We start from the raw sequence: 23606 nt of genomic DNA, 5'->3' as shown, positions 1-23606 counted from the left end.
GGAGGATATTTTGCCCTGCTGTAATGCCATATGTATGTACTGTTCTTAAACTTCACACTGTTCTGTGTGCTGTTTTGTAGCAGAGAATTGTTTATTATTATGATTCTGATATGTTAATGAAGAGGTACTCATTTGCAAATAACTGTTTAATCTGTAATTAAAATCTGGCAGCTCTCTTAAAAATAAAGACAGTTAAAATGCATAGTCACTGGCCTGCTATATTGAATATGCAATTGCAAAACATTAAGAAAAGCATATCCTATTTATCACTTTTAATGAATCTTTCACCCCGGTCCCACTGTAAGCCCTTGATGGTATTCCTGTCATCCCGTCCATATGCTTCGGAGAGCGTTATTAACTATTCTCAGGTCTGTGCATGCCTAAGTATAAAATCAAAATCTCTAGGTTTTTTTGGATCACATATAAGCAAGCCATAAAAAAAACCAAAAAACACCCAACACATTATCATTACCATATCCTCATTAAGATGATGGGCCTCTGACCATATCCTAATGTTTGCTTAGCAATCTGAAATTCATGTATGCAAAAGGAATTTTTCTTATCCTTTTGAAAGAAGAATGATAAATATTTATACAGCCTTAACTCTTTCAGGCAGGCATAGGATCATGTTTTAGAAATGACAAGAAGCTGCTTGGGATCTTTTTCAGCATAATTCATCTTTCCAATAGCTCCTGAGAAATGAATTGTAGATTTATCAATATTGGGCAGTTTTCTTCCCCTCTTCCCATTAAATATGCTTTGTCTTCCTTCTCTGAAATCCTTTTGAGTCCTGGCTTTGAAAAGGGTTATCTCTGCTTTTCAGGCAAGATTGCTCCCAAGGGACGCAGGAGGCCCATCAGGACTGCTGACCTATGGTGCTCGAGGCTGGGATCCTGGTGGTCCTGAAGCCTCTGCCTCGGTAGCAGGCTTAGCAGCAGTCTCGACTCTCAATAGTCATATATCCGAAGTGCTGCTTTCTAAAAGTTATTCCTGTTCTGAAGCAGTAATTGGGCAGAGCCGCAAGATACTTCTCTACTGGAAATTAAAATTGTCTCCCAGCTGCTTGAATCAACATCTCTAGTAGGAATGGTGAACCGAGGAACGTGTCTCAGCTCACAGAGCTATCTTCTTACAGTAAATGGAAGATGCAGGAAATTTTCTAATTTACTCCTGGCCGTAGCAGGAATGCTATCAGCTGTATTACCGAGAGTAATCATACTTCTCCGGCGTATACACTGACTCCCAGAAGCTGGGTTATTAATCTGAAAACTCAAGGCTCGAGCCAGGTAATAGTCTTAATTATTTCTTTCACGTAGGTGATCCGAATCCCCAAATTGTTAACTCCTATTCATTCTTCATTCACCCTTGCGCTTTGGCAAATATGAAGCCCAGACTGTGTATCAGCTCTGGAAGAGAAAGGAAGGAGCAGGGGTGCTGAAACAGTCTGTGCTCTCAGGCTAGGGCCAGCCGCTGGTCCCCGCCGTGGGTGCTCCTGCCCTCTCCGCTGCCTCGGCCACCACCACCGCCCCTGCCAAAAGCTGCTTCTGTCCATGGCCGTGGCGGGGGAGGGATTGCTCCACGTCACACCAGGACTCCTCGGGTCCTGCCTTCTCCGTGGAACTCCTAATTTAGAAACACAGGATATGTGAGCCAGAAAGGGCCGTACAGATCACTGATTTCAAATCCCCCTGCTTTGTTTTTAGATGGGGAAACTGAGGCCCCCAAGGGAAATGACTTGCTCAAACAGGTAGTTAGTGGCAGAGGTAAAACACAAGGCATCCTGACTCCCTGATTAGTACTCCTCAAGCTCTTTTCCTATTGGCTAGAGTCTGTTGTAAAAGGGAAGAAGATTGTACCAAGGTACCCAGAAACCTTTAGTGAGATGTATGGCCCTAGACTGGGGCTATGGTTGCAAGGAGAAATGTGGTCACTGGGGATTACAATACACAATGATTGTGCTTTAAAAGATAAGGCAGTATAGAATTCATAATAATGCATTACATTTGCGTGCCCTTTTCGGCAACACTTTAAGATGGAAATAGACAAGAAGTGGAAAATAAAATACAACGTGATCTGTGAAACGAGAAATGTAGTGGGAGAGAGGATGTTTAAAAATCCACTCTACCTGTAGGACAGACGATGGAAACCAGCTCGTGAATGCTGAGTAGTTCGCCACACAGAGAAAGGCCTTTTAGGATTTAAGTGGTATCCCGAGGTTTATTTTAACTGTAGGCTGCCACGTGCAGAATGTGTGTAGCATTAAAATGTCTTATCCCAGGTCAGCAGTCTGCACTGCTGTTAACGGCTTGACTATTCAAGGTCTCTCAGTTCCTGCAACACAGGAACTCTGCATCAGTTTGAAAGATCCGAACAGACCAAATAGGTTCAGTGGGCTTTTCTCAGCTACTCGTCGAGTTGGCTTGGTTTCTGCTGCGTAGTCTTGGTAGCGGTCGTCTACATATGTGATAAACAGCGTTTTGTAGAGCCTCGCACAGACCTGGCAATGCTCCGGTTTCAGGAGACTCTAATATTGTGTTTGGCAGGAGAGGCCATTAAAAAGGAAATCAAAGCAGCCCTCAGAACTAGATTCCTCTTTGAAAGGTGTTCCTGATCAAAAAATAAAGCTCAGAATTGGAAATTGTTTGGATTAAGTAACTGTGTCCTTTTCTCTCTCCTCCCCACTCAGACCTTCCCCCGCAGTAGCTTGATGGGAAAGAGTGCATAGGATTACTTGAAGCTTTGATCTTTCTTGGTGGAAGGATATTTTTTTGTTCTTGGTTTACGTAGACTCTTTTATTTGCGGTTTAAATTTTATATAAACACTACCCACCTGCTATACAAAAGCTACCATGTTCATCTGTAACCTCAATTTTTTCAGGTTGGGTTTTACACATATTTTCTCAGTTGTTTTATCATCGAGAGGAAGTAGGGGCAGGGAATAGTTTTGAACCATTTAAATTCCCCGACGCGTGCATGCAGGCGTGTGCGCACGCGCATGCTCACAGCTAACTACCGGTTGCAATAAAATTGGGTAGAATTTCAGTTTAGCGTCATTAACTGTGAGACAGCGAGGTAATATTAAAGGGGGAAAACAGACTAGGTGAAGAGAAACAAATAGATCAATTTTCTTTAAATAAAGACATTTTAGGGGGAACTAGTATCCATTTTTTTTAGGTTATCATTGCCATTCCTCAATATTATGTACCTATAAACTGCATAGCAGGACTTGTATGTGCTTGAAGAAGCTACATTTTCATGGCAGGGGAGGAAATCGGAATAAATCACTGAGATGCAGGTGCACAGTAATACACGTAGGCTCTTTCCCCTGCAGCCTGAATTCCTGGCCAATAAAGCAGAAGCGCTGGGGCTGAGCTCTCCCGGAGCTAAGCCAAGAAGAGGGGGGGGAGGGGGGCAGGAGAGAAGAATTGTTATTCAGTCTTCTTTAATGAGATGTATTGCCCACTGCTGAAAGATTGTGGCAGCGTCTTTTGTTATGCTAATTAGACACCATTAGAGCTTGGCTGTCTTTGATTTCTGCTTAATCCTTTCTGCTTGCCGCAGCCTCAGTCCTGGCTGGCAAATGGTTGAAAGATGGTGGGGTGTAGTGAATGTGTTATTTATTGCTCACATCTATGCTGAGTTCTTTGGTAACAGGGTTGGTAAGGAAAAGATGTCTCTTACCAAAGGTGCTATGTATGTGGGACATTCATTTTTGGCTTTTTTACAAATGAATTTGAGAATAGCTCAATCTCTGCCTTTTTAGTCCAAACACCATTGTTTGTGTGTGTGTTTGATTTGGCTGCTTTTGCAGCCACACAAAATGGGAAAGGACAGAGTGGACAGTTTAGACGGCCTCCCCTTGGTTGCCTGGATTTCCCTAAAAGCAACAACAAGCAAGTTGATCATGCCTTAGCTTTTAGGGAGACTGTGATCAACCAGAAAAAATGGAAGCAAAAATAATGCAAAGGTCAAAAAGAGGAATTTACCACTTCAGAACTCCCACCTTTATAATTTATAGATATGTGTGCGTTCTTTCCTAACATTGAATTGTTGCATTTATATGATTACCGAAATTATGAGTGTTTGTGGTGAGTTAAAAAAAAATTTTTTTTTTTTGAAAAATGACCAGGATGGGCCTTTCTGAAATAGTAAAACAGAGGATTTCACACAAGGTAATACTGGTCTAGAGCAGCCTTGTCCAAGAAAAATGTCCTGTGAACCACAGATACTACTTTAAATTTTCTGGTAGCAACACTAAAAAAGAAAAAAAAAAACATGAAGTTAATTTTAATAATATCTTTAACTCAGTATGTCAAAAATATTTCAGCATATAATCAATATAAAATTCATGAAAATAGTTTACATTCTTTTATTCATGTTAATTTTTGAGATCTTGTGTTGTACTGCTATGTATCTTATAGCACCTCTCACTTGGGATTTGCCACATTTAAGGGCTCAGCAGCCTTGGGCTAGTAGCCACTGTACTGGATGGTGCAGGCTTAGTGTAATTCTGTAATTCACTTGCCTAAAAACAATTGTCAGGATGAAATCCATTTTTTATGTTATGGGGAAATATTATGAGCTGTATGACTTTGGCCATGACAGTTAGTCTCTAACGAGCCGTAGTTTTCTCATCTGTAAAATGATGTATTTGTACTGAATGATCTGTTAATTCTTCCGGCCATGCCAGCTCTGAGATTCGTGATTCCAAGAATTCACATCTAGAGTCTGGGTATACTAGAACTTACCCATCCTTTCCTCTTATTTAGGACTTGAAAAAAAGCCTTCTTTCACCACAGAGAAAATTGGAAGGTGTCCTGTGTACCATACCCATACCTTTATTCCTCCAAATGTCTGGACCTTTCTTTGAATTCTTTTGAGGTTTATACTGTTTTAATGAAGTGTTTGGTAGTGTTTAGGCTCTCAGCAATCTTCACAAGGTACTTTTGGAATGAGGTTTTTGAGCAAAGATGTGAGGGAGATTGGCAAGTAATTACTGCGCATTAGTAGAATTACATAAACACCAAATCTCTAAAACCCAGTGGTCTTTCTTCTTTCTTTCTTTCTCTTTGTAATCTAGCTGATATACTGTGTCATCAGTGAGACACAAATCCTAAAGACATTTTCCAGGAAGGTTATCTGTTCAACCATCCTGAGCTGTAAGTGTGGTCACTCTCTGTGCCTTTAAGAGAAGCCCATCAAAGAAGAGTGGCCCAGACGTGCTAAGTCATGATTGGTAGAGACCAATGTGAAAAGATCGGAAAGGTGGAAGTGCGTGGAGATTATCATTCAATCTTAGAATCAAACTTTTAATAAAAAAGGGTTCCACACAGGTATCTTGTAGTGGTCCCCTTTAGTCATCCCATTAATAAGATCTCATGGATACATTATTTTTGGCAACATCTGGCTTTAGGAGTTGAGATAGTTTTAAATGTTGAGCACCTTCCTACACTGCCTGGGCATTGTCAAGCTTACCTGGTGTGGGAAAAATAGATCTAACATACTTCGTGCCAGTTCTATGATAAGAAAGGACAATTCGTTTTGGTTTGTTAAGAGAGTAGATCTCATGTTCTGTGCTCTTAACACAGTTAAAAAAAAAAATTCCACAAAAGCATTGTAGGTAACACCTTAGAATGTTCTAGAATACTGAAAATGTACAGGCAGGTGGTTAAAACTTGACTGTTTTTTGAACTGGCAGTTCAGTAAGCACCCAGATATACATTTCTAATGCTGAAAAGGGATCAGGTTAGCATTTGTGATGTAACTGTTTGCTGTTGAGAATTATTTTAACCAGATCAATAAAGTACAGTTACTGTACTATTACTTTTGGCTCTCAACCAGCAGATGAAAATAGCCCTGTTACTAAGAATGGGATTTTAGGGAGCCTGGGTGGCTCAGTTGGTTAGGCGACTGCCTTTGGCTCAGATCATGATCCTGGAGTCCTAGGATCAAGTCCCGCATCAGGCTCCCCGCCAGCTTTGCCCTCTGACCCTCCCCCCTCTCATGCTCTCGCTCACTTTCTCATTTTCTCTCTCCAATAAATAAATAAAATCTTTAAAAAAAAAAAAAAAGAATAAGGATTTTACCTCTAAGTGGGAAGAGACTCTCTTTTCTCTTGCTGGAGTGGGCACATGACTGGAAGAAAACCAGCCAGTGATTGAAGAAGACAGGACACAGGGCTGTTATTAGAAGAAATGTCATAGTCTGGTTTGATTCCAGAGATACCTTGCATCTGGTCTTTGTATATTGTATCACTGCTTTTGCAAAAAGCCAATTTTTTTTTTTTTCAGTTTCCTTCTTGTTTCTTCTGAAATGTGAGGAAGGAATAATAGGACCACTAAGGCACTCACGGCAATTAACAGATAGGCATAGGTCAACTACTTCAAGGTATGGATATTGTACCTCAAAGGAACGTTCTTTCCCTTTTGGATATATTTATTCCTGTTAATAAAGAATATTTGTTTTTTCACCCAGAAGATACTACTTTTAAAAAGTCTGATAAAATGTATTTTCAGTCATTGTCTAAGAATCAGATACGAATCAGCCCCTTTGAGAATAAACCGTCCAGCATCTCTCAAGAATCTTTAAGTAGACCAACAAACTGACGGCAAGCATTTTGAATACGATGGACTTTGAGTCTCATTACTTGTTTTCTGTGCCATCATCATTTTTGACACAATTCCCGTGTCATGGCCCTTTCATTACAGAATGGAATTGTCGAGTAAGGATGATATTAAATTTTAATGTTATTGCTATTATTACTGTTGACTGTTTTTAGCATTAGTATGCCTGGTTCTTTCATTCCCGCTTCTGCAGAAAACAGAAGTGTGCATAAACAGTCAGGAAAATTACCGTATACCCTGGAGACCCAGCATCGCATGCTCTGCCTGTTGTGAATGATGAATCCAAATGGAAAGGTTATCATTTTCATTAGCTAGGAAAGAACAAGACCATACTTTTCTCCAAGTGTAATTACAGTGGTTCACCAGCAACATTACACTGCAGTAATTAGTCTAAAGGTGTTTGTGAGGGCAGGCTTTTGCACAGACACTAGAAATATTATTTCAGAGTTTAAGGTCACAGACTTGTGTTTAACATGTTCCAGCCAGCTTAGGGAAAAAAAAAAACAAAAAACAAACTAATTTGACTGGAGCTAAAGAAAGACATTTGACATTTCCCAGAGTCATGCATTCAGAAACCAGTCAGGTAGAAAAATTGTATTTTATTATCTACAAAAACCAAGAAAACAAAGAAAAACAATAAAAAAAAAAAGATACCCTCAACAACTTAGCTGCAGAAATTGCATGTCAGAATATTTTGTGGGCTAAACCAAGATAATATTCAAGTTTATTAGGAATGTGATATAAATAATTATGAGAGCTTTTGATATATGTGTTTTAATCTCCTTTTTTTCCCTAAGGCAATTGGACAGAAAAATTAATTTCTAGAAACTCTTCAGGGGAAGCAAAATAATTTCTTCACCTTCCTATAACTGTTGCAAGAAATAAATATTTCTCTTATACCGGTACTCAAATATATATCTGTCCTTTGTGAATGTTTTTGGACACTGAGCCATTATACTGAGATACCGAGATCTTTCTAACCTAACCCTCCAATAGAGATTGCATTGGAATTTTTTTTCCAAAGCCTTAAATCAGGCTCCCTGTGTAAGAAAACAGAAGTGAAAAGTGGCAAGGTGGGGGGTGGTGTGGACTAATAAAGAAAAAATAAAACTATGAGAAGTTTATATTTAAAGTCATATATAGGAGTTTAGAAGAAACCTACTTCTTCTAGTGCGAGGAGTCTTATGCAAGTAACATTTCTTCGCAAGATAAAGGTAAAGGCCACATACACACTCTGAGGTCTTTGGTTAACGTTGTGTTGTGTGCCTGCCTTAAAGCAGGTCTGTTCAGCGTCTCTCTTCCAGTCCTTACACAGCCAGCTAGGAACTTTCTGAGGACAAATGGAGAAAGAGAGTACACTCGAATTGAGCATTCATGCAGCAACCAAATTCTGCTGGAAACCACTGCTTTGCTAATGCAGGAGTGTCTGATGTGTGTTATCTGGCCATATGGTTAGAACTGATGTTTCTCACAACTTTGGGCACTTGGGAAATTTTAAGCATGGATGTGACACAACACAGCCAGCTGATTATGTAATGTACTGAAATTTCTACCCAAAACTTGAATTTAAAAACATTCCTTTTCGTTTGTCGCAGATGTTTCTCTACTCAAGGAAAAGTCATGCGCGGCAGAATCCGATCTGTGATGTTGTATGTTCTCCAGCTAGCACTCAGATAGGAGGCACCAGGGAGTGGGAATGGTTCCAACACTTCCTCCTCGTCCTTCTGCCCATGCCCCTGAGCAAATCACCACGTCTTCCTGGGCCTCAGTTTCCTCTCTGTGAAACCTGAGATTGCCAAACCCCCTTCAGCTGCTCACTTCCTCGTCGGTTTATGGGACTCCTGCCTTTATTTCCAGCCTTTACGGATAAATGAATAGATAGCTAACCATGAGACACTTTCTCCTATCTTTCCAACAAGGCCTGGAAAATTGTACCAGGTGCGTTCTTTTGTATCCAGCTCCGTGAGGTCACCAGTAATGCAGGATCCCGTGAGTCCTTTTTTCCTACACTTTGCCTCACTTTGGTGATGCGGTGTGTGAAATGGAAGAAGGATGGTTTTACAAGACTTTTTATAATTCATTTTTCATAAAACATCCTTTTTTTAAAGTTTCATTTATTTAAGCGAACTTTACTACACCCAGCGTGGGGCTCCAACACACGACCCCGAGATCAAGAGTTGCATGCTCTTCCAACTGAGCCAGCCAGGTGCCCTTCATAAAACATCTTTTTAAAGCTAGGTTAAAATGGAATAACTGAAGTTCTGCTTGCCTAGGAAAAACAGCTTTCTCCATGGACGTTTGATGAATAAATGATGAAGTAGGCCTACCTTGTGAGAGCAAGACTGCAGAAGTCCTGACCAATGTCCAAAAGGTCAGACTTCGTAAAAGGAAACTGAGTTTCCCCCAGAAATTCTTACTTCCCATCCCAAGTTCCTAAACCCAAAAATGTTGAAGAAACTAAATGAGCATTGTAGTTAAGCACCTATAAATTATATACCTGTAAAACAAATCAGAAAGAAAAGGGTTATCTTTCTTAGGATTATAAAACAAGGGCTTTGTGGGGAAGATTTTGACCGGCATCTTTAGGTTCAGCTCGACAGCTTTTTGAGAGACTTTTTAAACATTTCCTTGGTGGGTATTAGAGATCACATTACTTTTAAGTGCAGCAAGAAAGTAGCCGTAATTTGCAGAGGGCTCGAAGCATATATTGGCTTTAAGGAAAGTGAGCCTGGATTTAGAGTACATATTTCCTTCATCGGGAAGCTTGTGGGCATATCAGTCCCGAGCCTACCGATCTCCCATGAAGGATGACCTAGAACTTTGAAACTGAGAGGTCCTTAAAATATCATAACCCACTTCCTCTTCAGGCCGACTCTCCCATGTCCTGCTGCGTCCACTGACCTCTTCTTTTTGTGATGAGGAATGTGAAGGCCCAAAAAGTACTCACATCTCTTTTATCTTAAAAATAATCTACTCAGACCCTGTGTCCTCCCACCTCCTTCAAACATGTGGCGGCTAGTGTTTTTAAATAACCCTCCTTGAGTCTCCTCTCTCCCAGGTTCGGCGGGAACTCCTCACCCCTTCTTCTGACCATCCTGCCCCCGTCCAAGCAACCCCTTCCCTCCTGTCCTGGAATGTTCCAGCTCTCTTGAAGCCGCCTCTAGACCATTCTTTGGGTTCGCGATTCCACTAGCATCCTAATTTGTCACAAGTGCTACTAGTCACAATCTTTATGAAACACTTCATTGTCAACCTCTTATGTATTCTTAGCAGTTTGTCTGTTTCTTAAATTACACAAGCCATCTCTGTTGACTTCTTCTGCAGAAGGCTTGTCCAAAGCCAATGAGGTCACCTTGTGCTCCGGTCAGAGAAGAGTATCAGAACGTCAGATGGGACATAGCACGCTCTCCAGCATTCTCCGTCAGTAAGACAAACTGACCCCAACTAGTGGATTCTCTCTGCCTTTAGTACAATAGATGGCTGGGCGGTGGTTGTCCTCTCCTCGTAGGACAACATTCTGTCCCCTGGAGGTTTGCCTTTTTTCTCCAGATGCCCTGCTTTTTCCTTTCAGACCAGGACATCCTTGCTGGTTAGCAGAGGCATTCTTAGGCAAACCAGGGTGATTACCCTAAATTTTGTTCGTTATATGTGGGTCGTTAACCATGCTGGGTTATCCTGTGAGGTCCGGGAGAAAACAGTTGGAAAGTATAGGGGCGAGGTGGCTCATTTAGAAAAAGATGTGAGGCTTATACACAAACCCTTGGCCCCTGAGGTCCCTTACTGTCACCAAGGCAAAGTTGCTCCCCCCCCGAGTTCCACCTGAACCCCCCCTTCCTTAATGTCATCGGTATTTTTAAGGTTACTGGAAATAGTCGATTCTCTTAAAGGTTGTATTTGATAGTCACTTCATTGCAACTTTATTCTTTAAAAAAAAAATATTGAGAAGGGCATTTATTATTGGTTTTTGTTGGTTTTTTAAGGGGATTGGAACAGATTGTGGCAGCTTTTGATCGAAGTCCTAGCTTCCTTTTGCTCATTTTTGCTTCGTGTCTTTCGAAGGAACTTTAAGAGCCTCACCAGTGAGACAGAATGCGTGGCCGAGGGGACAGAAGAGGTGATGGGAGAGATGTTTGTCTCCATAAATCACTGCACATAGCCATTTTCCTGCATCCCTGTGGCAAATAATAGTTACATACTCCCTACAAATAGTTCTGGGGTGGTTGATCAAAAGCCCCACCCTCCGCCGTGCAACCGGAGCAAGGCCCTCGAACTCTGTGGCTGTTACTCCGGGCGAGCCAGGACAGCCCAGCGGTGCTGACTGCAGCTGCCCACTTCCGTTCGAACAAGACGGAAGAAGCAGCCTACCTCTTCAGTGGCTCTACAATCTCATATTGTTGCTAGATTTGTTTCCCGAAAACTTAATGTGAGATGAAGTGTAATTGCAGATTTCCTTAAGAACCATCGACAGATACTTATCCTAAGTTACAAGCAACTCACACTGTGTAATGTGTACAAACATTTTAAGTTTTCCTCCAGAAGAATATACTTGAATAAAAAACCAATATTCATCAGTCTTTTTAAATAAACAGAGCCGTTCCCGTTCAAAGGAGAAGTTGGGGAGACATTCTTTGGTTGCTACTCGATTTTTAAAAGGGATGAATGTTGCAGGAACAATTTTTAAAAGGGATGAATGTTGCAGGAACTTTCATTAGTTTTCAGGGAGTGAAGGAAGTCTTTGATAGGTATCATCCTCGTAGAGCCCTTACGACCTTTGGCTAAAGGGGCTACATTTTGAACAAGATAGTAAAAAAAGATAGTAAATTATGGTGTGTTTAGGTATTGACATCATATGATGGAGAGGGGAGTTTGGTGTTTTGTTTTTGTTAGGTGGTCTGTTTAGTGCAGCTGTGTTTACATTTCGTAAACGCTAACTGCCCGAACATGGTGACAAGTCCCTATATATGAGAATAGGGACTGCTTTTTTGAAATCTTCTTGTCAATGTGCTTTAATACAGAGAGTTGTATTTATCAAGTAGCGAAGGCAAAAATAATTCTAGGCACAATCATTCAGTACAGCTAGTTGCTACTCCAGACATTTTGACAACCTTGTTAAAAAGAAGTAATTGGCACTTTCAATGTTGCATTTCACAGTGGACGAAACTTGGAAATGGTAGAATTTTTCTGACTAGTCACATTTCTTTAACCAGTGTTTTTGGTTGATTTAACTTCTTGGTTATTAAAGATGTACGCTTAGACCATAATGTAGATCAATCTTGTAGAGAATTAACAGTCTCATATCTTTGCTGTCTTTCTTCCTAAAAAAAAAAAAAAAATGAACATGGGGTCATGTCTGCAACAAAGAAGAGACGGTTGCTTATGAGAGAGTAAATGTATATAATAAGTAAATAGCTGTAGGAATTAATCCGTAATTTCAGAGTTATATGCAATGTGTGAAATGTTTAGATGCAAGGACTTAATGACTAGTTTTTGAGGCATTTTCTTTAGTGTTACATCCCTCATAACTCAAATTAATGTTTATTACTACTCTTTCCTATTGCCAAAATATTTTCATGAATTTGGATTAGAAGCAGCCTGTTCTGGCTTGTTTCGCAACACTGCTTCAAGAAACCAAGTGATACTTAGAAGATTTTTGTATGTCTTAGAAGCCTTAATTATCTTACTTATGTTGAAGGAGGAAGATAAGTTTTGTTTCATAGTTATGTAAGAAAATAAGATTTCATGCTAGGCTCATTTTCTATTAGTGCATAGATAATAATGTCTTTCAGGAAATTTGAATTAGTGGTTCTTACATTAGCTGCTCAGTAACTGGCAATCGAGAGTCTCCTTTAAATCCAAGAGGACACTGCTTACTGATCCAAGACTCTTTGGGCTGGCATTTTTGTTTTGGGTTCTCAGGTGTTTGCCCTTACCTTTCCTTTTTTCTCCCCTTCTCTCCACAGATTGGCGAAAGACAACAAGTGTTAGTGACAGAAGAATCTTTTGATTCCAAGTTTTATGTTGCCCACAATCGATTCTACGAGCAGGTGAGAGGCACTTGCGCGTTCTTGCGCTTTCTCCAAAGTGAGAAAGGGCTGTGAAGTGAATCACTTCAAGCAAAAGGAACCGAAAGGAGGGGAGGGGTGTAGAGTCTTGTCACAGCAAGGCTGTCTTATAGCATCGATCCAGCTAGACGAGCAGGGGGCTTATCTTTGTGGCCTAGGCTACAGACCATCCCATACAAAGGAGTAAGTGCGTTTTAGTCCTCTTTAGTCTTTGCCGGGACCAGCCTTCAGCTTTGGGAGTGTTGAGCAGGTCGTTAGCGCTGTCAGATTCCCACAGCCCGGCAGAGGAGAGGGGAAAGTCCTGTCCCGGGAACAGGAAGGACGTGTGCGACATCAACGTGCAAGGGCGGGCATTTCCTCTCCGTGTCCCGGCGCTCACTCAGGCTCTCGGTTGGCCGGTTGTTTTTTTAGTTCTGTTTAGTTGTAGGCTTTTTTTTTTTTTTTTTAACTTCCACCTTGATAAGAATGCTGGGGGCGAAGGAAAAGAGAGTCGATTCCATGGATTCAACTCAAATCATGTGACCAACTGTGGAGACCAGCATGAGGATGAAAACCCCTTCACTCTGAGCGTCTTCCTCACAGGCCCAGCGAGCCGGTGCAAAGGGCCCCCCACTCACCAGCTGCCACACCACTGGCCAGCCCAGCTTCTCTTTCAACACTGGGGATTCCACTTCCCCAAGATGGGGAGCAGTTCAGAAGCGACCGAAGAAAACAGAGCGCCTCCTTCTGGGGCCATGGCCCTGGAAAAGGCTGAGGAGGAGATGGGCTCTCCCCTCCTGGATAGGAGGCTCTCCCATGGGCATAGGGATTTCGTGGGTCACTCTGGACTCTATTAACTTTTCTTTTTTAGATTTTATTTATTATGAGAGAGAGAGTGAGAGAGAGAGCACAAGCAGGGGGAGCAGCAGAGGGTGAGGGAGAAGCAGACTCCCCGCTGAGCAGGGAGCCCGATGCGGGACTCGATCCCAGGACCCTGGGATCATGACCCGAGCCGAAGGCAGACGCTTAACCGACTGAGCCACCCAGGCGCCCCTCTATTAACTTTTCTTAATACCAAATGTGTTTTCCTACTTTTTTGTTCCTTTCTCTTCAAATGAGAAGTGAATTTGTTTTTTTCCTCCTGTGGGTGAAATTAGAGCTTGGGAAGCGTCTTCAGGGCAGGGTGGGCAAGTCAGGGCAGGGGAGGGCAAGGGAAGCCGTAGCTGGAGAGACCTCCCGCACTGGTGCTCCCCAGGGAATAACCCCAAAATGGGCTCTGGGTCCTCAGGAAACGTGAGAGGGACTTCTCAAGGCCCAGACTACACATGCCCTATTCCATACCCAGCAGAAACGACAGCTGAGGAAGGGTTCCCAAAGCTCCACGCTGGAGCTGAGTTTCTTCTGCATTTTCCATCTCATTAGTTGGCTCCAGAGAGCCATTTTCCTATTCAGGCCAACCTGCTCAGCCCTGGGGAAGAACTCGATTGTATTTTGGTCACCTCTTCCCTCTCTTTTCTCTGCCATCTGGGTTTCTGCCTCAGCGGGGAACTTGTTTCCCCTTCATTTTAAAGGCAATGGCATGCCTCATTAGCTGTTTCTTCCAATTTAAAGCAGTCGGGCTTTTTCCAATTATTAAAACTGGAGGGGGAAAAATAACACTGAGCCCTTCATTGAGATCAAGGCAGCAGATCAAGGAGAGTTATTTTTCCCCAGAATAGTACCACATCTCCCAGGGACAGTTTACTCTAGAGATTTTCTTGTTTTATAAAAACCGATTTAAAAGGGCTTTCATATTCTGATACTAAAGCTCTTTTAGTTCATGTGCTTGCTGTGAGTAATTCACCACCCAGGTGACCTTTTTCCTATACTTTGATGAGGCCGTGGACTCAGTGGTCATAAAAAAAAAAAATCAAACCCAGAAAGACCAAGATCCAGCTTCGCCTCCCAGAGAAATCGGCCGTGGCACTCTGGCTCGCATCCGACTTGTTTGTCTCTACAACGAAACATATCAAAGATTTCAGAGGAATGATTTTTCTAAAATAAGGTGAGTTCCAGAAGTGAAGATTGTATCTAGATATCAAAGTTTTACTGGATTGGAATTAGTCTATTTGTTTTGGATCCTAACTTGAAAGAGACTGGCGAGCGGCTGAGGCACTGAAATAGAAACGTGAGGGAGACACACAGCATGCAAACCTCCTCTGGGTCCCCAAGGAGGGGAACATTTGCTCGAGGTAAACAAGTGCTTTTATCAGAAATCTCGAGTGGAGAGAGACCGTCCGACAGTTTCCTGTGAACTAGCCAAAGTAGCCTTCAGAGCCGCCGATCCTACGTGGAGGTAGATGTAACAAACGTATGCATTTCATAACAGAGCAAAAGAAGTGAACAGGAGCCATTAGTTAAAGGAGTCATTTAGCTCCAAACACCAATATCTGGGCCATTAAAAAGGTCGCTTTTAAATGTTCTTCCTCTTCACCCCCCAAATCACACGCCTGTGCTCACACACACACACACACACACGCTCATATACACACAAACATGCAGGCCTTTATTTGAAGTGTCTACTCAAACCATGATTCTGACGGCTGACTTGGCAGGTATTAAAAGTATAAAGCTTTCATCAGTGTTGTCTCAGTTTTCTCCATTGCATGGGACAGCCAAGAAGAGCAGAATATCAAAGACCTGTCCAGAAGTGACTGGCTGGTTGCTGGGGGCTCTCCCGGGTCTGCCTGCCACATGCCTTAGGACAGCAGGTGTCCCGCAGCGAAGGGGCATTGTCTCCAGCCCGGAAGCTCCTCCCACATGTGCCTTCCTTGCCAACAAGACCTCCAGATCCTTGAGCAGCTAGAAGATGGAGCCCACTCGGGATAACATCTCGGGGCAGAAGAAAAGATACTAGGGGGCAGCTGGGGAAACCTGAATAAAGGATGGACTTCGGTGAATAGTAATACATCAGTATTGGTTCATTCACTGTGACAAATGTGTCGTACTTGTGGTAGGATATTCGTAATAGGAAAACGGGGGATGAGTATCCAGGAATCCTCTGCTTTCTTTGTAGTCATTCTGTAAATCTAAAACTGTGTTCGAAAATTGAAAGTTTTTTTTTTAAACAAAATTAAGCCTTCTGAAATTTTCTTTAAAGGTTTTAGTGCCAAAGAACCCCACATTCATGGGGAAAATGATCGAAGTGGACATTTATGACTCAGGCAAACATTTTATGAAAGGGCAGCCGGTGTCAGATGCCAAAGTATACACGCCATCCATCAGCAAACCATTAGCAAAGGGAGAAGTCTCAGGTTTAACAGAGGTGAGTAAAAGACGCTTTTCTCTCTACCTTGCTGGTAAGACAGCAGCTGTGGAAGCATAGCGATTCCAGACCGTGTTTCTGTTATCATTTATGGTTCCCTTTTTATGTATGCATGAGGCTTTCATCCTTCCTGACAGACTGAAATCTGAGTTAGAAAGATGCGTTTTCGCCGAGGCCTTTAGCTTTGCTTCTCCTGCTGTAGAGGGAATGTTCCCGCTTCTAGGCTAGACGCGGAGGGCAGAGGGCATGTTCGGGTGGAAGGTGGAGCGCTGAAGATCCTCTGATCCAGTGTGTGTCTGTGGCAGCGGATCCCAAGGAGAAGGGAGTGAAGAGAGGAAGGTTTTCTCCCCTTACAGAGCTGTTGGTAATACAGTGAAAGCCTGCCCTTAAACAGGCGCTAAAGTGTGGCCGTGTGTGTGGTGAGGGTGCTTTTCTCGAGGGTGTTCGTTGAGTATCTGCTTTGGTCATGTGGAGTGAAAATTAAACAATTTTTTTTCCTTTCTATAAAAAAGTAACCTGACCCCTCTTTTATACCTTGGTGTACATCTGGCTGTTTGCCAATCTCTCTCTCTTACATTTCATTGAGCTACAGTTGTAAAAGCTGATGGGGTGTGAAATGAAAATGTGTATCACATTTCTAAGCATCATTTGATGTCCTTTCTCCAACACAATTGTTCAGCACTCCAAAAAAAGCATGCAGCAGTGACTTCACATATGGAAAAATGAGAAGCAATATTTATCTGGCCATCGAGTTCCACGATTGTTTGAATATATGTATTATCTTTCCCCTCAAAATAAATTGCCAGGGCATGTTAATTAAGCGTCAAGCGTAGTGACAAAGAGGGTCCTGTTATCTATATTCTCACTCACTGTGGTGATGGACTCTGGTGTCCAAACATGAGTGACGCCTCTCGGGAGCCTGACAGGTGCATGTGAAGAATCAGCACGCAGGGCCATCTGACTGATGATGGAGTGACGCAGGCTCGCCTTTGTCAGGGCCCTGCCAACTGTGTGTCATCCCGCTCAACCAGAACTGAACCCTGTACTTGATAAGCATAGCCATTAATGGTGGCTGTTGTTTAACAAACAAACAAAATCCTTGGGGTTTGGGATGGATGACCAAGAAGGAACAGTAGAATCCAAAATTTAAATTCTCTTGCTTAGAAATTTGGCTTCTGATGTGTTAGTGAATACTTGAGAGATTTTTAAAGGAAGTTGGCTTTTTGTTGTTGTTGTTATTGTTTGTTTTTCTACAGAGTATGTATTACAAGGTTGACTTTAAATTACCACCATGGAAAGGATTTCGCAGCAAATGGCAGCAGTGGGCAAATGATTGTTTCATAGATTTACTTCCTTCAATGTACGTCTATTGAAAAGGATTACATTTTGAAACATTATCCTAAACAAAGAAAAGTAATACCCTTTTGTTAGTTCCTTGACTATTCTGTTACTTGTTACAAGGGCAACGCCATTTAAATTCGTGGGGGATGGGCAGCCTTTTCCCATCCCCCTTCCTCCGTCCCTCCAGCCTAGAAGACGTGTTGTCATCTGTTCTACCAATGGCCCTTCTCCGCACGGGGCTGTCCCAGTTCCTAGGTGAGATGAGGAAAAGGTCACTTGTGTGTTGGCCCTCCTCGGTTTCTAGGAAGGGGCAAGGCCACACGCGTGAGGCCAAAGGGTTAGGACTGTTGATTTGGATATTTGCATCAAGGGAAAATCAGGCAAGTCTTCCATCACCATTTGTGACTTCCTGTACGTTAACAAGTGTAGCTTTACACTTCATTACTTGTCAGCTCTTAAAGATATGCCAAGCTTGGGGTCAAAAAGCCTTCTTCAGTGAATTTGCCCTGATGTTAGAAATGTTTTTGCTGATAATATAAACCAAAATAAATTAAGCAGGAAGAGAATAGCTTCTTCCATTTTTATAGAGCGGAGAAGTGGATGGTAGAGATTAGAATCATGTCAGACACTTTGAGCTCTTTGAGCACCGATGAAGGTGCTGGAACTCTTGAATGAAAAAACCAGCTTACCTCGTCCCTGGATGAAGCATTGCCCTGGGGTCCGAAAGACCTGAGTTTGCATCTGGACTTGCCGGTCTACCCTGGTCATGCAACTGCCAAGCTTAATTTGGCCTTAATTATGATGGGAATACTAATGTCTAGCTCATAGGGTCATTGAAAGGAGTCCGTTTGGTAGTGTATGTAAGCCACCCAGTACTATTCCTAGAACATAGTGAACAGCCACCAAGGAGTTGTTTCCCCTTTCCCTTAAATCTAGTTGTCTCTAGAAAGAGCAAACTCTGAAGAGGACCTGGTACTAATAATTGTTGTGTTCGTTGTTTTAGCCCTCACCATGCAGTACATGCTGTAGGGGGGTAAGCAAGGGGGGTGGATTTCTGTGTTACGATAATCTGTTCAGGGCCAGAGGACCCATCCCATAGGAATGTGCTTCCGCATTTTATAGGCTTTTCCTTAGTTTTTCTAGAATGGTGAGGAAAATCTATCCTGTACACTTTGTAAAGAAATCTGAAAAGGTCAGAGCATCTAAAGCAAAATATTGTCTTACAAAATTATTGTCCATAGTAAATGCATTTACCCTCATTGAGAATTTTATGATTCTTCTCTAGGTATTGAGCCCCATGCTACTTTAGAGTTATTTTGTCTCACTTTAAGTCCTATTTGCATCTTCTGATAAAACTGGTGAGAGGTGGAACAGACTGGGGGAAGAAGCACAGACTGGGTGGGCATCATGAGATCCAGATTATAGCATTCTGGCATTTGCTGCAACAGACTTTGTGACCTTTTGTATATCACTTAGGTTCTCTGGACCTCAGTTGTCTCTGCAGTTCTGTGATTGAAATATTCTATTTGACAAAAATGGATTGGCTGCCTACCCTGTGGCAGGGCTTTAAATTCTATAAATATTAATAGACATCAGGCCTTGTTATTTTCAGATAATAATAAATAAATGCCCACAACATGATGGAAAAGGAAAGCAATAATAAAGTCAAAAGGTTACTGTCCTCTAAGAAATTATATGTTAGTGGAAACAGCATATAGTAACATCTTTTGATGATTATTCCTGTCTTTCCTTTCAGTTTGGTTAGAGGAATAGAGAATTAGAAGGAGAGGGCGACAGGAAAGAACCAAAATTAGTCTGGATGTTTTTAGGGAAGATGGAAGAAAACTGCTACCTATAACCTAATAGGGAACTTTTTTGAGTAAGTATCATTTTAAGGATAATCAATTTCAGAAAAAGTTTATATAATAATTAAACAGTGGAAGGCATCATGGAGTTCAAAGGGAACTTTATATATATATATTTATATTTGTATTTACATAAATATAAATCAAAGAAAGGGGAGATCGTGAACTTTTATATGGAAAGTATCAGGGGTCTTTGTTCTAAGGAGGAACATACATTTTAATAGATGTTCTCGGATAATAATTCTCAAGTGTGGTCTCTAGACTTGCAGCATCAGCGAATCTTAGAACTTGTTAAAAAGGCAAATTCTCGGGCTTCAAACCAGACCTGAATCGGAAACTCTGAGAGCAAGGCCCTGTTTTCTTAATAAGCTGTCTGGGTAATACTGATGCATGCTCAAGTTTGAAAACCACTCTTCTAAGAAAATGATTCACAAGTGGGAAAGAGTGTTTGCTATCTATAAAAGCAGTTTTAATATTGTTATGTAATAATGCCAAATTTCCACACTTCCAACTTCAGAAGATAGCGTGGGACAGCATCCCCTTGAATGGTGGAGACCATCTCATCTATGTATTAATAAATCTTCAGAAGTGGGTTGTAAAAATGATTGTGGGGACATGCAAAAGTTGCATGCATGTGGGGAGGGGGTATTTAGTGGGAGGGGCCGGAGGCATAGGAACCGTGAGAAAAAACACAGTTTTAAGATGTTGAAGAGCAGTGATATTTTTGCCATGCTCCCTCATAGAGCCTAAATTTGTAGTAACATATCCTGTTCAATGTGATGATCATTTTATACAGTTGAAGTTTCCTTAGAAAATTGCTATGCCGTCCAGTCATGTCACTGGAAGAAAACCTGCAGGGAAACAGGGCCTACTATCACCTACACCAAATTCCTGACCATTTGATAATACGAAAAATTACCCGAGAGCCATCATCAAAGACTGGGATCGAGGAGTTGTTTTGTTTTAACCCAGTTGTGGAAAATTTGTCCGACAGCAAATTTCAAGCATAATACAAAAGCAGAGAGAATATCATAATCATCTCACATTCCCATCACCCACCTTGAATATGTGTAACTTCTTTCTTCCACACTGAAAACCCCAGCCCCCGATCACCCGGCGTAAGTGCTCATGTGCTTTATCCTGTAATACGCACGCGACTGTCCAGTAATGACCATACCAGCGCCATCACCAACAATGCGGTTACTGAGCACAGAGTTTAGTTGTGGTGGTGGTTTTACAGGTTTCTGTTGCTGGGTATTTCCCTTGAGGGACGTCCATGCAGATAGTGGTTGCCAAAATCACTCCTCTCTGCACGGCTCTACCAGCCGATGAATACTCTGCTAGGAGCATCTGTTCCACTTTGTTTTCAGTTTTTTTGGAATTTTAAAAATTTAATTTTGTTTCAAAATTATGTAAAATATTTAACAAAATCAAATCCACGGAAGTATGTTCTGAGAAGTTCACCTTCTGTCTTCTCCACCCTGTTTCTTCTCTTACCTATTTAAGGAATTTGTTTTAGTTTTGGGCTTATTCTTCCAATGGTTTGCTTTAACGATACAAACAAATACATGTACATGTTTTTGTCACTTCCTTCCTAGATAAATTGTAGACTCTTTTGCTATTTTTCATTTGACAGTGTATCTTGACAGTTACTGCATAGCAGTATATAAAAATTCAATGAATGCTTTTAATGATTTTTGTTAGGCTTTTAAACAAAATACATGAGAGTCTGTATTGTTCTAGTATCTAAGTTGAATAATATTACAGTGTACGAAACCCAACATCTTTTTGGTCAAAGAAAAGATAGGCGGGATTACCTCAGAGTATTTAGGTAGCCAGAGAAACAGTAGGCCAGTCAGAGGTTAGGAGTGGTCAACCACACAAGCACAACACGGTCTAGAAGCCAACGGTGGCCGTGAGCACCTGCATCCAGAAGAGAGGATGCTTTGGCCATGGGAGCTCAAAAACTCTGAAGACCGTCCCTATTTGGAAATGAACGCAGCTAGTTACCTTAGCCTGGTGCCATTATACATTGGATTCATTTACTTCCCTTTGTTGAGTCTGTGCTTTTGAGTCAACCTTGTGATTATAATTTGCCTTCCTATGCATATCTGCCGACAAGAAGAAAATAGATTTATTCAGCCCTTATAAGTATGCTGTTAATAAATTGGTATTCTGGTTTTATATACTGGTCTCCTTTGTTCTGTCCTTGTGGTCTTTTCTGTAAGTGGAGGACAGTTTCTGAGCTTTCAAGGTTGTGAGCCAAAAGCCCTGGGCCCTGTGAAATTCCCCAAGGTCACAAATGCTACCTCACGTGACCTCTCAAGAGGCAGCAAGGGATTTTTCCTCTCTTAATACCCACTCTGCCATTGGCTGAATATCCCATGCCTATTGCTGTGACTCAAAGCCAGCACTCATGGCATGCTCATAATAGGCCAAGTACTATGCCAAATATCTTACACGCATTCACTCCTAACCCTGTGAGGAAGGTACTGTTATTATTCCTCTTTCATAGATAAGGGGTCTGAGCATCAGCAACTCAATAAAGAACCGAAGTCACAAAATTAAGAGATGGGCGAGTCAAGCCAGGATTGATATGCAGCTCTTACCAACTTTCAAGCCTATGTTCTTGTTTTTGAATTGTGGTAGAACATACATGTACATAAATCTTACCATCTTAACCATTTTTAAGTGTCTAGTTCAGAAGCATTATGTACTGTACGTTCACCCTGATGAGCAACAAATCTCCATGACTTCTTTCATCTTGTAAAACTGAAACTCCATTCCCACTAAGTAGCTCTCCATCCACCCCTCCCCCTGCCCTTAGCAAGCACCGTTCTATTTTCTGTCTCAGTGAATTTGACTATGCTGGGTACCTTATATAGGAGGACTCATACAATATTTGTCTTTTTCTGACTGGCTTATTTCACCCAGCAGAGCGTCCTCAAGGTTCTTCCACATTGTACCATATGTCAGAGTTTGCTTCCTTTTGAAGGCTGAACAGTATTCCATTCTATGTGTCCGCCACATTTTGTCGATCCAGTTATCTGTCAGTGAATAGTGGGGTTGCGTCCACGTTTTGGCTACTGTGGATAATGCTGGGATGAATATGGTTGTACGAACACTTGTTTGAGACCTCGATTTCTCTTCTTTTAAGTATATACCCAGAAGTGGACCTACCATGGCCTATGGGAGTTCTATTTTTAATATTTTTAGGAATCACCAGACTGTTTTCCTCAGCAGCTGCACCATTTTACATTCCCACCAACAATGCAAGCTTCCCATTTCGCCACATCCTCACCAACACGTGGTGTTTTCTGGGGTTTTTTGGTAGTGGCCTGTCCTGATGGGTATGAGGTCAGGCTTGGGTTTTTCAGTCCAGGCTCATACCACCTTTCCCTTTGGAGTTGCAAGAGTCTTACTGACAACTTTCTTCTATATACCAGTGCGGTCTTAACGCTGGATGCAGAGAGAGAGAAAATGATGAGAAAATGGACGGTATTAACCATCTTCTTTGTGTTCTGTGGAAAGTGGTATTCGAGTTATCAGCCTGTGTTGGGAAGACAGGAGAATATGAACACTGCCCTGCTTGATCAAGGCAAACTCGTTTTACTCCTGATGTTCTTTTTTCTTTTGTGGCCCGTGTTCTAACAAATCACTTGAATCCTACCATTTCTAAGATCGATAAGAAGTCAGAGCCATTTTGTGCCTGAATCAGAAGAAAATTCTCTCTGATTCCAAACTTAAGTAGTGAGCTTTATTCTAATGATTTTCTCTTTCTGAGTTTATTCCTAGTAGGAAAGGATTGCTTTAAAGAAAGAAGAGGGAGGGGGGCTTTGTGAAAAGAGCTTGAGATCTGGAGTCTCCCGTGTTTGGGTTCAAATTGGAATTACACGCTACTCTGCTCCTGTACAACTTCTTGACTCAGTTTCTTCATTTGTAAAATGGACACATTTGATCCACAGAGCACTAAATTAGATAATGTGGACAAAGTGCCTGGTGTATCACAGGTATATTAATATTTGATAAAGGGATTCAGTAAGTATCGTTTTAAAAATCAGTGATTTCCTGGGTCTTGATTTTTTTTTTTACTTCAATTTTTTTTAAAGGTACTTTACTTCCATTGGCTTTCACTCTAGAGTACTGTACAGTCAGTTGAGAAACCTGATGCTGGATTCTGATTACGTGGGTCTGAATCTTTGTTTCACCACTTACAAGGAGTATGACCTTGGGTAAACTACTCTTCCTCTCTCCACCTCCACTCTCTCCTCTGTAAACGTGGATAACAATAGTACCTACTTCACGGGATTACATGGAAATGGCTTAACAGTCAATGAAGGTTGGCCATTCTTCATATTATCATTATTAATTTGTGATACATTCCAAGCAATGAAGCAGAGAAGGTAAAAATTGCCCAACCTTTTATCATCTC

General features: G+C 41.6%; 1 protein-coding gene across 4 annotated transcripts in view; it reads left to right on the top strand.

Moving 5' to 3' along the window:
* Window positions 1–23606, top strand: part of CDKAL1 (CDKAL1 threonylcarbamoyladenosine tRNA methylthiotransferase) — a 629466-nt gene that overhangs the window by 582686 nt on the left and 23174 nt on the right. For all 4 annotated transcript variants that reach the window (XM_081827610.1, XM_081827609.1, XM_081827611.1 and 1 more), the window contains 2 exons: window positions 12584–12667; window positions 15804–15968. In XM_081827610.1, the coding sequence (XP_081683736.1) occupies window positions 12584–12667; window positions 15804–15968 (249 nt within the window). The remainder of the gene's footprint in view (window positions 1–12583; window positions 12668–15803; window positions 15969–23606) is intronic.

The sequence above is a fragment of the Leptonychotes weddellii genome, chromosome 8, assembly GCF_054177405.1.
Source record: "Leptonychotes weddellii isolate Sample4059 chromosome 8, ASM5417740v2, whole genome shotgun sequence".
NCBI classification, from domain to species: domain Eukaryota; kingdom Metazoa; phylum Chordata; class Mammalia; order Carnivora; family Phocidae; genus Leptonychotes; species Leptonychotes weddellii.
Note: the sequence above shows the minus strand (reverse complement) of the source record. Positions and strands in the feature narration are given on the sequence as shown.